Source organism: Hemitrygon akajei, chromosome 26 (genome assembly GCF_048418815.1).
Source record: "Hemitrygon akajei chromosome 26, sHemAka1.3, whole genome shotgun sequence".
Taxonomy (NCBI): Eukaryota; Metazoa; Chordata; class Chondrichthyes; order Myliobatiformes; family Dasyatidae; genus Hemitrygon; species Hemitrygon akajei.
In genome coordinates this window covers 22,184,301-22,197,072 of record NC_133149.1, presented here as the reverse complement: position 1 = coordinate 22,197,072, position 12,772 = coordinate 22,184,301, and the positions used below count along the sequence as shown (strand labels likewise).

Sequence of the window (12,772 nt, the reverse complement as noted above, 5' to 3'; positions counted from 1 at the left end):
AAGCTTGTACATTAAACATGGTTGCTGTTTGCTGTTAAATAAAAGTCCTAGTTATGTTCTTCCAGAATATGTGTCTTTATGAGTAACCCACGGTATGTGTACGTGTACGTGTACAGAACACAACAAAGAACACTGGTGCTCCAGTACATCACACAAAACTCCTCTTGTATTTTGGATTTGCAAGTGGGAAGGGTGTTGTGACTTTTTATGTGGAGGGGCTTGTCTCTTATTTTAACATGGATCACTGAATGGATTGGGAGACACATGGTGGATGTGCAATAAAATGCATTACATAACCTTAGTGTCCCTTAAACTAGGATGGAAAGGGAAATCATACAGCCATTTCCATTTACTGACCCTGGCTGAATATGAACTTGGACATCATAAGGGCAAGAAGAGGCTTCATTGCAGTTGAATAGATTTCTAGTATCACTCTGCAGCTCATACATGAACGGTCACTCACAAACAAGAGAAAATCTGCAGATGCTGGAAATCCAAGTAACACACACAAAATGCTGGAGGAACTCAACAGGCCAGACAGCATCTCTGGGAAAAAGGTATTTTGGGCCAAAATCCTTCAGCAGGACTGGAGAAAAAAAGCTGAGGTGAGATTCACTAGGGTTATCAGTGTCAGTGAAACCACATGAATTAATCAGCAACTGCAGCGTGAGAAGGCAGTTGAAATTTTAAAGATTACCTTGAAAACTGGTCAGCAACTTGGGTCAGAACATTCTGTAGCAAGTCTTCTTCTTCTAGAGGCAGAAAGAAAGTAATGATATAAGCCAGAAGCCATGAAACACTGTCAAATCTTTAGTGACATCTGCTTTCCAAGGGTTCCTGAGTTTGCCTCACAATGAAGATTATGAACAATGGAACTGGAGTGCGGTTGTTGGTAGAGGGACCTTGTTCAGTAATGGTTCATCCTGGAATTATCTCTGCCTGAAGATGAGCATCACCTGAGACCTGCTGTCATGTCAGTATCAACTTATGATCAATTACCCTTCAAATCTGGATAAACGGCCAGGCTTTCCGAAATGTTCAAATACACACCAGAAAATAAGTTGAGTCATGGTATCACTGAATGGTTACAACACCGAAGGCAACCATTTGGCCCAGTGTGTCCATGCTAGCTCTTAACCAGAGTAACTAACTAGTTCCAGCCTCCATACACCCAGTCCTTTCTCTACAGTGATTTTCCTTCACCATATATGGTGGATTCTGGTTAACTGGGCCATCAGTTAAACAGGGCAGCCACTCATTTGGGACAACTCTTAAAGAACAAAATTGAATGGAGAAAACTGCCTAGATTCCCTTTGTTTATTTGGGACAGTGTCAGTTGCGTGCATCTTGCTTAGATCAAACAGCTTTTAAATAGCACCAGTTGCGTGTGTTTGTTCAAAAAGCAATTATTTTTGTCACTGACAGTTGGCAAGAAATAAGCAGTAGAACGATTTAGAAATGCTTTGCTCACTGTGGTTTTGAGCATTGAGGCTTGAATAAAAACCGAACCTCATGTTGAAAGAGCACCTGTACAACATGCACGATTATCCATTGTCTCAAAGTAAAGCAATGAGCTTTTAATTTAAATATATGCTCTGCTGGTGGGAAGGTTTCCCGTTTCCAACTCTTACTTTAAAAATTAGAAAAATACAAGGATATAGGAGCAGGAGTAAGCTACTAGGCCGCTCAAGCCTGCTCCACCATTAAATACGATCATAGCTGATCTACCTCAGGACTCAGCTTGTCTTTCATCTCAGTTTCCTACAAACCGCAATTCCACAATCTTTCAATTATTCAACTATCTCTAACTTAAATATATCTAATGATCTGGCCTCCACTACCCTCAAAAGCAGAGAACATCTGAAATTCACCACCTTTTGATAAAAGAAGTTCTGACTCACCTCAACTGCAAGAGAAGGGATGGGTCATTTAAGCTATGTCCGCTCGTTTGGGAGTGTCCCACTATTGAAAACATCTAGCCTGTCAAGCCTCCTTAAAGTTTATGTTTGATTAAGAGCACCTCTCATTCTTCTAAACTCCAACAAATCCAGATCCAAACTGTTTAGCCTCTCTTGACGGGACAACTCTCTCATCCCATGAAATAGCTGGGTGAATCTCTTTTAGACTGCTTCCAGTGCTACCCAATTTGTATTTAGGTCAAGAGACCAAAAATATGCACAGTTTGAAAACAGTCCAAGTGCAACAAACTGTCAGACAGATCAGGGATTGTATAATCGCATTCTTTTAGGTTTGAGCCGAGACTGAACTGACTACTCTTATAATGACAAGCTACCATGCCATAGACCACGCCAGCTGTTCAGTCTACAAAGTGAATGGCCTGTGGATCAGATAACTTCCTTACTTCCTGCTAAATTAGCAGTTCTCATGGCATTGCTCAAATTGAATTGGAGGAAATTTTTGGAACGTATTTTTTTTTAAATAAAAGGATGTGTTAAAGACGACAGGATGCTCCTGCTTCCCCAGATTCCACAATCTCTGCCAACGGACACCAACTCCTCTCCATTTTATGTTTATAAATTGCAAACCCATGATTAGATGGAGACAAAAGGAAGCCCTACCTCAAAGCAAGACATATGATTACTTTATAATTGTATTGATGAAACATACTGATACTTTGAAAGAATAGAACACAATAATACACAAATAAATTATATTTTCTGAATCACAAGTCTGCTCCATCTTCAAACTCATTCACTTCATCCCTATTTTTTTGAATGTGGTATGCAATTCAGTCAGACTCAGTTTCGACAGTGTACCCACATCCTCTGTAAAATGGAAAATTACAAAGATTTGCAATCCCCTGAAGAAAATTCTCCTCAGCTATGAGGTAACAGGAAGGATACAACATTTATACAGTCTAATTGGAACAATAAGACCCCTTGATCTTCTAAAGGCCACAGACAATTGGTTTCGGCACTTGAATCTCTCCTCATTCAGCATCAAACTCATCCAACAACCAATCTGGTGAACATGTATAAATCTTGTTTCTTGCTATCAGCTGCTCCATTATCCAATAGGGGTTTCAATTAACACAGCTAAAGATCAATACCTGTAAGCTGTCCAGCACTGAGAGGAACCACTCTGTAAGGAGAGCTAGAAAGAAAGAGAGATAAAGTAAAATCTGAGATAGCAATGAATTTGCATCAGACTGAGGGAACTTTGACATAATTTACATAAATTAAATGAATAAATGCCAGCTGAATATCCTTGTCCAGTTTAACATTAACATGACTATGAAATGAATGCACAGTAACTGATTAAATTCCTTGAGGGATTATACAGAGAATTTTATTAAATCATACAAACAAAATTCAGATCCCCAATCTACGCTCAGTGGCTACTTTATTGGGTACATCTGTACACCTGGTCATTAATACAAATAACTAATCAGCCAATCGTGTGGCAGCACTCAATGCATAAAAGCACACAGACATGGTCAAGAGGTTCAGTTGTTGTTCAGACTAAGCATCAGAATGGGGAAGAAATCTGGTTTAAGTGACTTTGACTGTGGAATGATTGTTGGTGCCAGATGGGGTGGTCAGAGAATCTCAGAAACTGCTGATCTCCTGGGGTTTTCCCACATGACAGACTCCAGAGTTCACAGAGAATGGTGCAAAAAACAAGAAAGATCCAGAGAGCAGCAGTTCTGTGAGCAAAAATGCCTTGTTAATGGTCAGAGGAGAATGTCCAGACTGGTTCAAGCTGACAGGAAGGTGACTGTGACTCAAATAACCACATGTTACAATAATGATGTGCGGAAGAGCGTCTCTGAATGCACAACAGATCGAACCTTGAAGTGGATGGGTTACAGTAGTAGAAGACCATGAACATACACTCAGTGACCAGTTTATTAGGTACCTTCTTAAACAAATAAAGTGGCCACTGTGTGTAAGTCATAAACTATTTGAAAACTTCCATTATAATTCCCAGAGCAATATTTATGATTCAAGTTGTATATGCAAACTTGAAACTTTCATGGTGACACAGCATTAGAGGGTGGGTAAAAACAGCTGTTATGTTTACATAGGGAGGTAGCATTATAAGTAAAGAATTTGGAACTGTAAAGGAAATATGAAAATATTTCATATTGATGACAGGTGCTTTACTGCATCAAAACAGGCAATCACCCTTAATATCCAACAGTGAGATTCAAAATCTGTCTGATTGGTCGCTCAGCAACAACCTCTTACAAAAAGTCAGCAAGACCAAGGAGCTGATTATTGGCTACAGGAGGAGGAAATCAGAGGTCCATGAGCCCCCGGTTTGGTGTACAAAGGCTGTTGAAAATCTAGACCAGAAGAAAAGAAAAGCTTACAAAAGGTTTGAAAAGCTAGGTAATGATAGAGATGTAGGGAATTATAAGGCTAGCAGGAAGGAGCTTAAGAATGAAATTAGGAGAGCCAGAAGGGGCCATGAGAAGGCCTTGGCGAGTAGGATTATGGAAAACCCCCAAGGCATTCTACAAGTATGTGAAGAGCAAGAGAACAAGACATGAGAAAATAGAACCAATCAAGTGTGACAGTGGAAAAGTGTGTATGGAACTGGAGGAAATAGCAAAGGTACTCGATGAATATTTTGCTTCAGTATTCATTATGGAAAAGGATCTTGGCGATTGTAGGGATGACTTACAGTGGGTTGAAAAGCTTGAGAATATAGACATTAAGAAAGAGGATGTGCTGGAGCTTTTGGAAAGCATCAAGTTGGATAAGTCACCGGGACCAGGCTAGATATACCCCAGGCTACTGTGGGAGGCTATTGTTGAGCCTCTGGCAATGATCTTTGCATCATCAATAGGGACGGGAGAGGTTCCAGAGGATTGGAGGGTTGCAGATGTTATTCCCTTATTCAAGAAAGGGAGTAGAGATAGCCCTGGAAATTATAGACCAGTGAGTCTTACTTCAGTGGTTGGTAAATTGATTAGATTAGATTAGTTTAGGAGGACACTCAGTCCTTGTTTATTGTCATTTAGTAATGCATGCATTAAGAAATGATACAATGTTCCTCCAGTATGATATCACAAACACAAGACAGACCAAGACTAACTGACAAAAACCACATAATTATAACATACAGTTACAACAGTGCAAAGCAATACCGTAATCTGATAAAGAGCAGACCATGGGCACGGTAAAAAAAAGTCTCAAAGTCCCCGACAGCCCATCATCTCACGCAGACGGCAGAAGGAAGAAAAACTCTTCCTGCCATGAACCTCCAACGCAGCAAAACTTCCTGATGCAGCCTCTGGAAGCACCCGATGACAGCCATCCGAAAACTTCAAGCCTCCGACCAGCCCTCCGACACCGAGCACCATCTCTGCCGAGCGCGTTGACCCCGGCCCCGGCTGCCAAGCAACAGGCAAAGCCGAGGATTCGGGGCCTTCCTCCCGGAGATTTTTCCAATCGCACAGTAGCAGCGGCAGCGAAACAGGGATTTCAAAAGTTTCACCAGATGTTCCTCCGTGCTTCACACGTCCGTCTCCATCAAATCAAGATTGTGCACGGCCCCTACTTACAGATAACAGATATTCATTCCTGGAGTGGCCGCTGCGCCCTGCCGTCGCGCTGCCATCTTCTCACGATGGAGAAGATCCTGAGAAACAGAATTTATGAACATTTGGAAAGGCATAATATGATTAGGAATAGACAGCATGGCTTTGTCAAAGGTAGGCCGTGCCTTACGAGCCTGATTGAATTTTCTGAGGATGTGACTAAACACATTGATGAAGGTAGAGCAGTAGATGTAATGTATTGACAGCATCCTGAGCAGCTGCATCACTGCCTGGTTCAGAAATTGCACCATCTCGGATCGCAAGACCCTGCAGCAGATAGTGAGGTCAGCTGAGAAGATCATCGGGGTCTCTCTTCCCGCCATCACGGACATTTACACTACACGCTGCATCCACAAAGCAAACAGCATTATGAAGGACCCCACGCACCACTCATACAATCTCTTATCCCTCCTGCCATCTGGGAAAAGGCTCCGAAGCATTCGGGCTCTCACGACCAGACTATGTAACAGTTTCTTCCCCCAAGCTATCAGACTCCTCAATACCCAAAGCCTGGACTGACACCTTGCCCTATTGTCCTGTTTATTATTTATTGTAATGCCTGCTCTGTTTTTGTGCACTTTATGCAGTCCTGTGTAGGTCTATAGTCTAGTGTAGCTTTCTCTGTGTTGCTTTTTTTTTACGTAGTTCAGTCTAGTTTTTGTACTGTGTCATGTAACACCACGGTCCTGAAAAATGTCGTCTCATTTTTACTATGTACTGTACCAGCCGTTATGATCGAAATGACAATAAAAGTGACTTGTCTTGTGTGTATGGATTTCAGCAAGGCATTTGATAAGGTACCCCATGCAAGGCTTATTGAGAAAGTAAGGAGGCATGGGATCCAAGGGGACATTGCTTTGTGGATCCAGAATTGGCTTGCCCACAGAAGGCAAAGCATAGTTGTAGATGGGTCATATTCTGCATGGAGGTCGGTGACCAGTGGTGTGCCTCAGGGATCTGTTCTGAGACCCCTACTCTTTGTGATTTTTATAAATGACCTGGTTGAGGAAGTGGAGGAATGGGTTAGTAAATTTGCTGATGATACAAAGGTTGGGGGTGTTGTGGATAGTATGGAGGGCTGTCAGAGGTTACAGCAGGGCATTGATAGGATGCAAAACTGGGCTGAGAAGTGGCAGATGGAGTTCAACCCAGATAAGAATGAAGTGGTTCATTTTGATAGGTCAAATCTAATGGCAGAATGTAGTATTAATGGTAAGACCCTTGGCAGTGTGGAGGATCAGAGGGATCTTGGGATCCATGTCCAAAGAACACTCAAAGCTGCCGCGCATGTTGACAGTGTGGTTAAAAAGGCATATGGTGTTTGAGTTCAAGAGCTGAGAGGTAATGTTACAGCTGTATAGGACCCTGGTCAGACCCCACTTGGAGTACTGTGCTCATTTCTGTTCACCTCACTACAGGAAGGATGTGGAAACTATAGAAAGAGTGCAGAGAAGATTTACAAGGATGTTGACTAGACTGGATTGTCTTATGAGAATAGGTTAAATTAACTTGGCCTTTTCTCCTTGGAGTGACGTAGGATGAGAGGTGACCTGAATGAGGTGTATAAGATGATGAGAGGCATTGATTGTGTGGATAGTCAGAGGCTTTTTCCCAGGGCTGGAATGGCTAACATGTGAGGGCACAATTTTAAGGTGCTTGGAAGCAGGTACAGAGGGGACATCAGGGGTAAAGTTTTTTAAAACGCAGAGAGCTGTGAGTGCGTGGAATGGGCTGCTGGTGACTGTGGTGGAGGTCTTTTAAGAGACTTCTGGATAGGTACATGAAGCTTAGAAAAATAGAGAGCTATAGGTAACCCTAGGTAATTTCTAAAGTACATGTTTGGCACAGCTTTGTGGGCCCAAGGGCATGTATTATGCTGTAGGTTTTCTATGTTTCCGTGAGCCAGTCCTCATCAGAGGTGGAAAGAGTTAGCAACTTGGAATTCCTCAGTGCTATCATTTTGGAGGACGTGTTGTGGGCTCAGCATGCAAGTACAATTATGAAGGTTGCATCACCATCTGGTCTGGAAACACCAATCCCCTGGAACAGAAATCCTACAAAATGTAGTGGATAATGCCCAGTCCATTATGGGTAAAGCCCTCCTCACCACTGAGCACATCTACATGAAATGCTGTCACAGGAAAGCAGCATCCGTCATCAGGAACACCCCCGCCACCACCCAGGCCATGCTCTCTTCTCACTGCTACCACCAGGAAGAAGGCACAGGAGCCTCATGACTCACACCACCAGCTTCAGGAACAGTTATTACACCTCAACCATCAAGCTCCTGATAACCTACACTCTGCTTCACTTGCCCATCATTGAAATGTTCCCACAAACAATGAACTCACTTTCAAGGATTCTTCATCTCATGTTCTCAATATCAGTTGCTTGTTTATTTGTTATTATTATTTCTTTCTTTTTATATTTGCACAGTTTGTTGTCTTCTGCACTATGGTTGAATGCTCAAGTTGGTGCGGTCTTTCATTGATTCTGTTATGGTTATTATTCTGTATATTTATTGAGTATGCCCACAAGAAAATGAATCTGAGAGCTTTATTTGGTGATGTATATGTACTTTGATAATAAATTTAGTTTGAACTTTGAACAAATGAGGTTTGTAGTAGCCAACATGTACTGTAATCAAAATATAACTATTTTAAAAAGTCTAATGACAGGAGCCAAAAGGAATCAGAAGGATTCCTTTTCTCATACTTATCTCAACTATACCTCTTCTCACCCTATCTCCTGTATAAATGCCATTCCCTTTTCTCAGTTTCTTTGCCTCCACTGCATCTGTTCCCAGAATGCAGCTTTTCATTTCAGGACATCAGAAATGTTGTTCTTCTTTAAGTAACGGGGTTTCCCTTCCTCGACTATTGATGCTGTTCTCACCCGCATTTCCCATACATCCACACTCACCCCATCGTCACACTGTGTAATAGTGATAGAGTCCCTCTTGTCCTTACCTACCACCCCATCAGCCTCCGTATCCAACACATTAGCCTCCATAACTTCTGCCATCTCCAAAGGGATCCCACCCCTAAACATAACTTTACCTTCCCCTCTCAACTCTGTTTTCCACAGGGGTCGCTCTCTCTGTGATTCCCTTGTCCATTTGTCCCTCCCCAGTAATCTCCCTGCAGGTACTTATCCATGCAAGCGGCCTAAGTGCTGCACCTGGCCTCATCTCCATTCAGGGCCCAAAATAGCCCTTCCAGGTGAGGCAACACCTCACCTGCAAATCTGTTGGGGTCATCTATTGTATCCAGCGCTCCCAAAGTGGTCTCCTCGACATTGGTGAGACCCATTGTAAATTGGTGCTTGCTTCGTCGAGCATCTCCACACCATCCGCCACAAGCAGGATTCCTGGTGGCCAAGCATTTTAATTCCGATTCCTATTCCGATGTTTCAGTCCATGGCCTCCTCCTGTGCCAAGATGAGGCCACCCTCAGCATGGAGGAGCAACACCTGATATTCCACTTGGGTACCTTTCAACCTGATGGCATGAATATCAATTTCTCTTTCCAGATGTGGCTACCCCACATCTCCACCCTCCCCTTCCTCTATTCCCCACTCTGACCTTTCACTTCTCTCCTGCCTATCACCTCCTCATGGGACCCCTCCTCCTTCCCTTTTCCTATGGTCCACTCTCCTCTCCTGTCAGATTCCTTCCTCTCCAGCCTTTGACCTTTGTCATCCACCTGGCTTCACCTATCACCTTCCAGCTAGCCTGTTTCCCTTCCCCCTACCTTTTTTATTCAGGCATCTTCCCCCTTCCTTCTCAGCCCGAAGCATCAACTATCTATTCTTTTCCATTGATGCTGCCTGACTTGCTGAGTTCCTCCAGCGTTTTAACTGGGCTGCTTTGGATTTCCAGCATCTCTAGACTTCCCCGTGTTTGGAATAGGAAGGATTTTTCTGTTCTTTTTAGAGAGTAACGTGCTACTGATTGTTTCCTAACTGGCATGGTTGCTGATGCTTAGAGCATGTGAGCTGTTGTCACTCATAACTTATAAAGTTACAAACTCATAAAGTTTGCATGGAATTATAGCGTTGATCACAGAACAATAGTCTGACCTAGGTGCCTTGACTATCCAGATGCTCCTGAAATGAATGGAGGACCATGGAGGACCATATGCTGTTGACCTATTTTGGCAGTAGGTGAATTGCGGTGGGTTGTGATTGTCAGAAAGACACATATGGACAGTATGCAAGAAATACTTTTCACTTTATCCCTTTACATGTGACAATTCTAATATAAACACCAACATAGTAATTGCTTCCAATATCAGGGAAAAAAATTGAAGATAGAATATTTAACCTGTGCTATCTTTGCAGTACAGAATCAGTGCTACGCTGCAGGGCACTGATGCACCATCAATAACTCACTCTGAGACGTGAAAGCGAGGTATCGGCTTTTATTGACTGGAAGAAGGAACAAGCAGTGGTTGACCACCATACTACAGCCTGGAGACAGAGAGTCCGGGCTCAGACCTCCATCACCTTTATACAGGGGTCTGTGGGAGGAGCCACAGGAGCAGTCATCAGGGGGCATGTCCAGACAGGTATATGTAGTTCACCACAGGCACTGATTTGGTATTGCACTCCATGCCCTCCAGTCCAAGCCTCACAGGGATGTTCACACTGCACTTTACAGAAGATCTATGCTGGGGCTGCGTGCTGCTCTGCATTCCACCAGCAATGAACTATCCCAGCAGAGCTAGTGTAGGGTGAGCAGTGCAGAAACTCAACACCAGGTTGAGGGGGTGACGACTATACCCTGGTGCACCGCTAGGGGACCAACAGCACCTGCTCCACACTCTGCACTGCTTCCCATCTTCCTGTTGGACTTGCTGGGAGCTGCAGTCTCCCCCCTCCACCCCCAGGGACAGAGAGCTTGCTCACATAGAGAGGGAGAAACAGTGGCACAGCGAGTGGAGCCACTGCTTCACAACGCCAGAGGCTCAATTCAAATCGGGACCTCAGGCCTTGTTTACGTGGAGTATGCACATTCTCCCTGTGACTATGTGAGTTTCCTTTGGGTCCTCCGAAATTCGGGTTAATTGGCCACTGTAAATAGGCCCGAGTGGGAGAATCTGGGGGAGGCTGATGGGATGCTCACCCACCACCGACTCTCAGCGGTTAAACCATAGGATGATTTGCAGCTGGATTCAGACCAGGCTGCAGGCAACAACAGGAGGGCAGGGAGTGTTATTATGTGTGTACAGAATAGAGAACTGCAGTTCCCAGTGTGCACAGCTGTTCACCCGGAACTGGAAGTGACATTGGTGAACTCGCCACACTCGCTTGTGTGGAGCTGGAGCGTTCTGTAAATAAATATGTGTTGCTTTTACCCACTCTAAGTTTGTCTTTTATCAAGAACAAACATTTAAACAGTGCTAGAAGTTGATATGAGGTCTAAACTGGAGAGTATGTTTCAATAAAAGGAAACTGTATAGTGACCTTCAAGTACAAGGGGCAGCACCAGCACCTGAAGGTACAGCTACTGATTGTAGATAAGAGAGTACAGTCAATATTAGGTCTGAGTGCATGCAAAAAGCTCAACTAGTGGAAAAAGTTTTCATAGTGGCTTCACAGACCAAACAGGACCACACAACACTCATGGAAGAGTACGCAGATGTCTTCGAGGAGCTTGGATGTTTAACTGATTAACTCGAAAAACTCGTAACAGCATCCATGAGAGCTCCAAAGAGGTTATGTAAGTAAAGCACAAGAACTCCACCTTCCATAGACATCCATACCAGCTACACCAGCATGACAGTCTGGATGCCAGTGCTGAACAGAGAGATCATGATGAAGAAGTCACTGGTCTTGCTTCCACATCATGCAGCTTTGGTTCAAAATTTGTCCCTAATCAACTTCCAGTTAAAGACTGGAAATCGAAAATATTTCCACCTCCATGATCCTCTCCAAAGTTGAAGAGGAAAAATAACAAGGAAGATGAGGAGACCACACAGACCCAAAGATCAGAACAACAACAACAGTTCAACACAAACCAACAGGAGGAGTTGCTATCTATGATATGCAACTCTCAGAAGGAGCTCTGTGAATTGAGGCAGAATCAGTTGGAACTTGGGCAAGGACTCACTAATCACATGGATGTAGTCTAGGGCTCCATTATGAGGCATGTGGAACAAATTACTGTCACACAACAAGAACAAGAACAGATACAATCAGATAGGATCTTGCCACAAGGAGGTGAACGAAATGAACACATAGATCAGAGTTCTCAGAAAGACACTGATATTAATGACAGACAGACAGACATACTTTATTGATCCCGAGGGAAATTGGGTTTTATTACAGCCGCACCAACCAGGAATAGTGAAGAAATATAGCAATATAAAACAATAATTAAATAATAATAAGTTAATCATAATAATAATAATAAGTTAATGCAGCAAAGGAAAGCAATGCACCTATGGAAACAAATAGAACCAAAGCGGATCATCAAACCTCAGAGACTGACTGACAGTTCATGAGTGAATCAGGGACTAAATTCACTCATTATAGTTGAAGCTAATGTAAATATCTGTGTTGGAAAGCATTATTGTTCCTTGCAGGTTTATAAGAACATAGGTTTGTGTTTGTTTTTTCTTTAAAGGACGAAGATGTGTTATTATGTGTGTACATAATGAAGGACTGCTCTTTCATTGTGCAATGCTGGTGGTTCACCCAGAACCCGAAGTGACATTCCCGAACTGGTCACACACATGGAGCCATGATTGAGGTGTTCTGTAAATCAATGTATGTTAGTTTTACCCACACTAGGTTTGGCTTTTATCAAGAACTAACATAACACAGTACACAGGCCACCAGTGTTGTCAGTAATGCATCTCTCTGTATATATTGCTACAAAGATCAATTTTAAATACTGAGTATATCAGTGCTTTTATTCCTGGGAACACTTACTGAGAGATAAGCAAAGTACCAGTGCACACCTTCTTCAAACAGTGCTGCTGTAAGCCAATAACTGACCATAATAAGCAAATCTCTAAACAAACTACTATAAATTGTCAGAAAATTAGTGCCACTACGATGAAGTCCAGAATATAAAACACTCACATTTCTTATGTAGAGAAAAATCAACGTACATGATATAAAGTATAACTCTGTCAGGGATAATTCTTTCTTCTAAACTTAAGAGAACCACCTTGTACTGTGCTTCATTCTGCCCAA

The 12,772-nt window shown here is 42.9% G+C and overlaps 1 protein-coding gene across 2 annotated transcripts in view; it reads right to left on the bottom strand.

Moving 5' to 3' along the window:
* The window catches only part of LOC140716806 (high affinity cGMP-specific 3',5'-cyclic phosphodiesterase 9A-like), a 116,038-nt gene that overhangs the window by 87,781 nt on the left and 15,485 nt on the right, over positions 1-12,772 (bottom strand). For both annotated transcript variants that reach the window (XM_073029717.1, XM_073029718.1), the window contains exons 4-5: positions 3,071-3,114; positions 698-752 (exon numbers count right to left, since the gene is read on the bottom strand). In XM_073029717.1, coding sequence (XP_072885818.1) covers positions 698-752; positions 3,071-3,114 — 99 coding nt within the window. The remainder of the gene's footprint in view (positions 1-697; positions 753-3,070; positions 3,115-12,772) is intronic.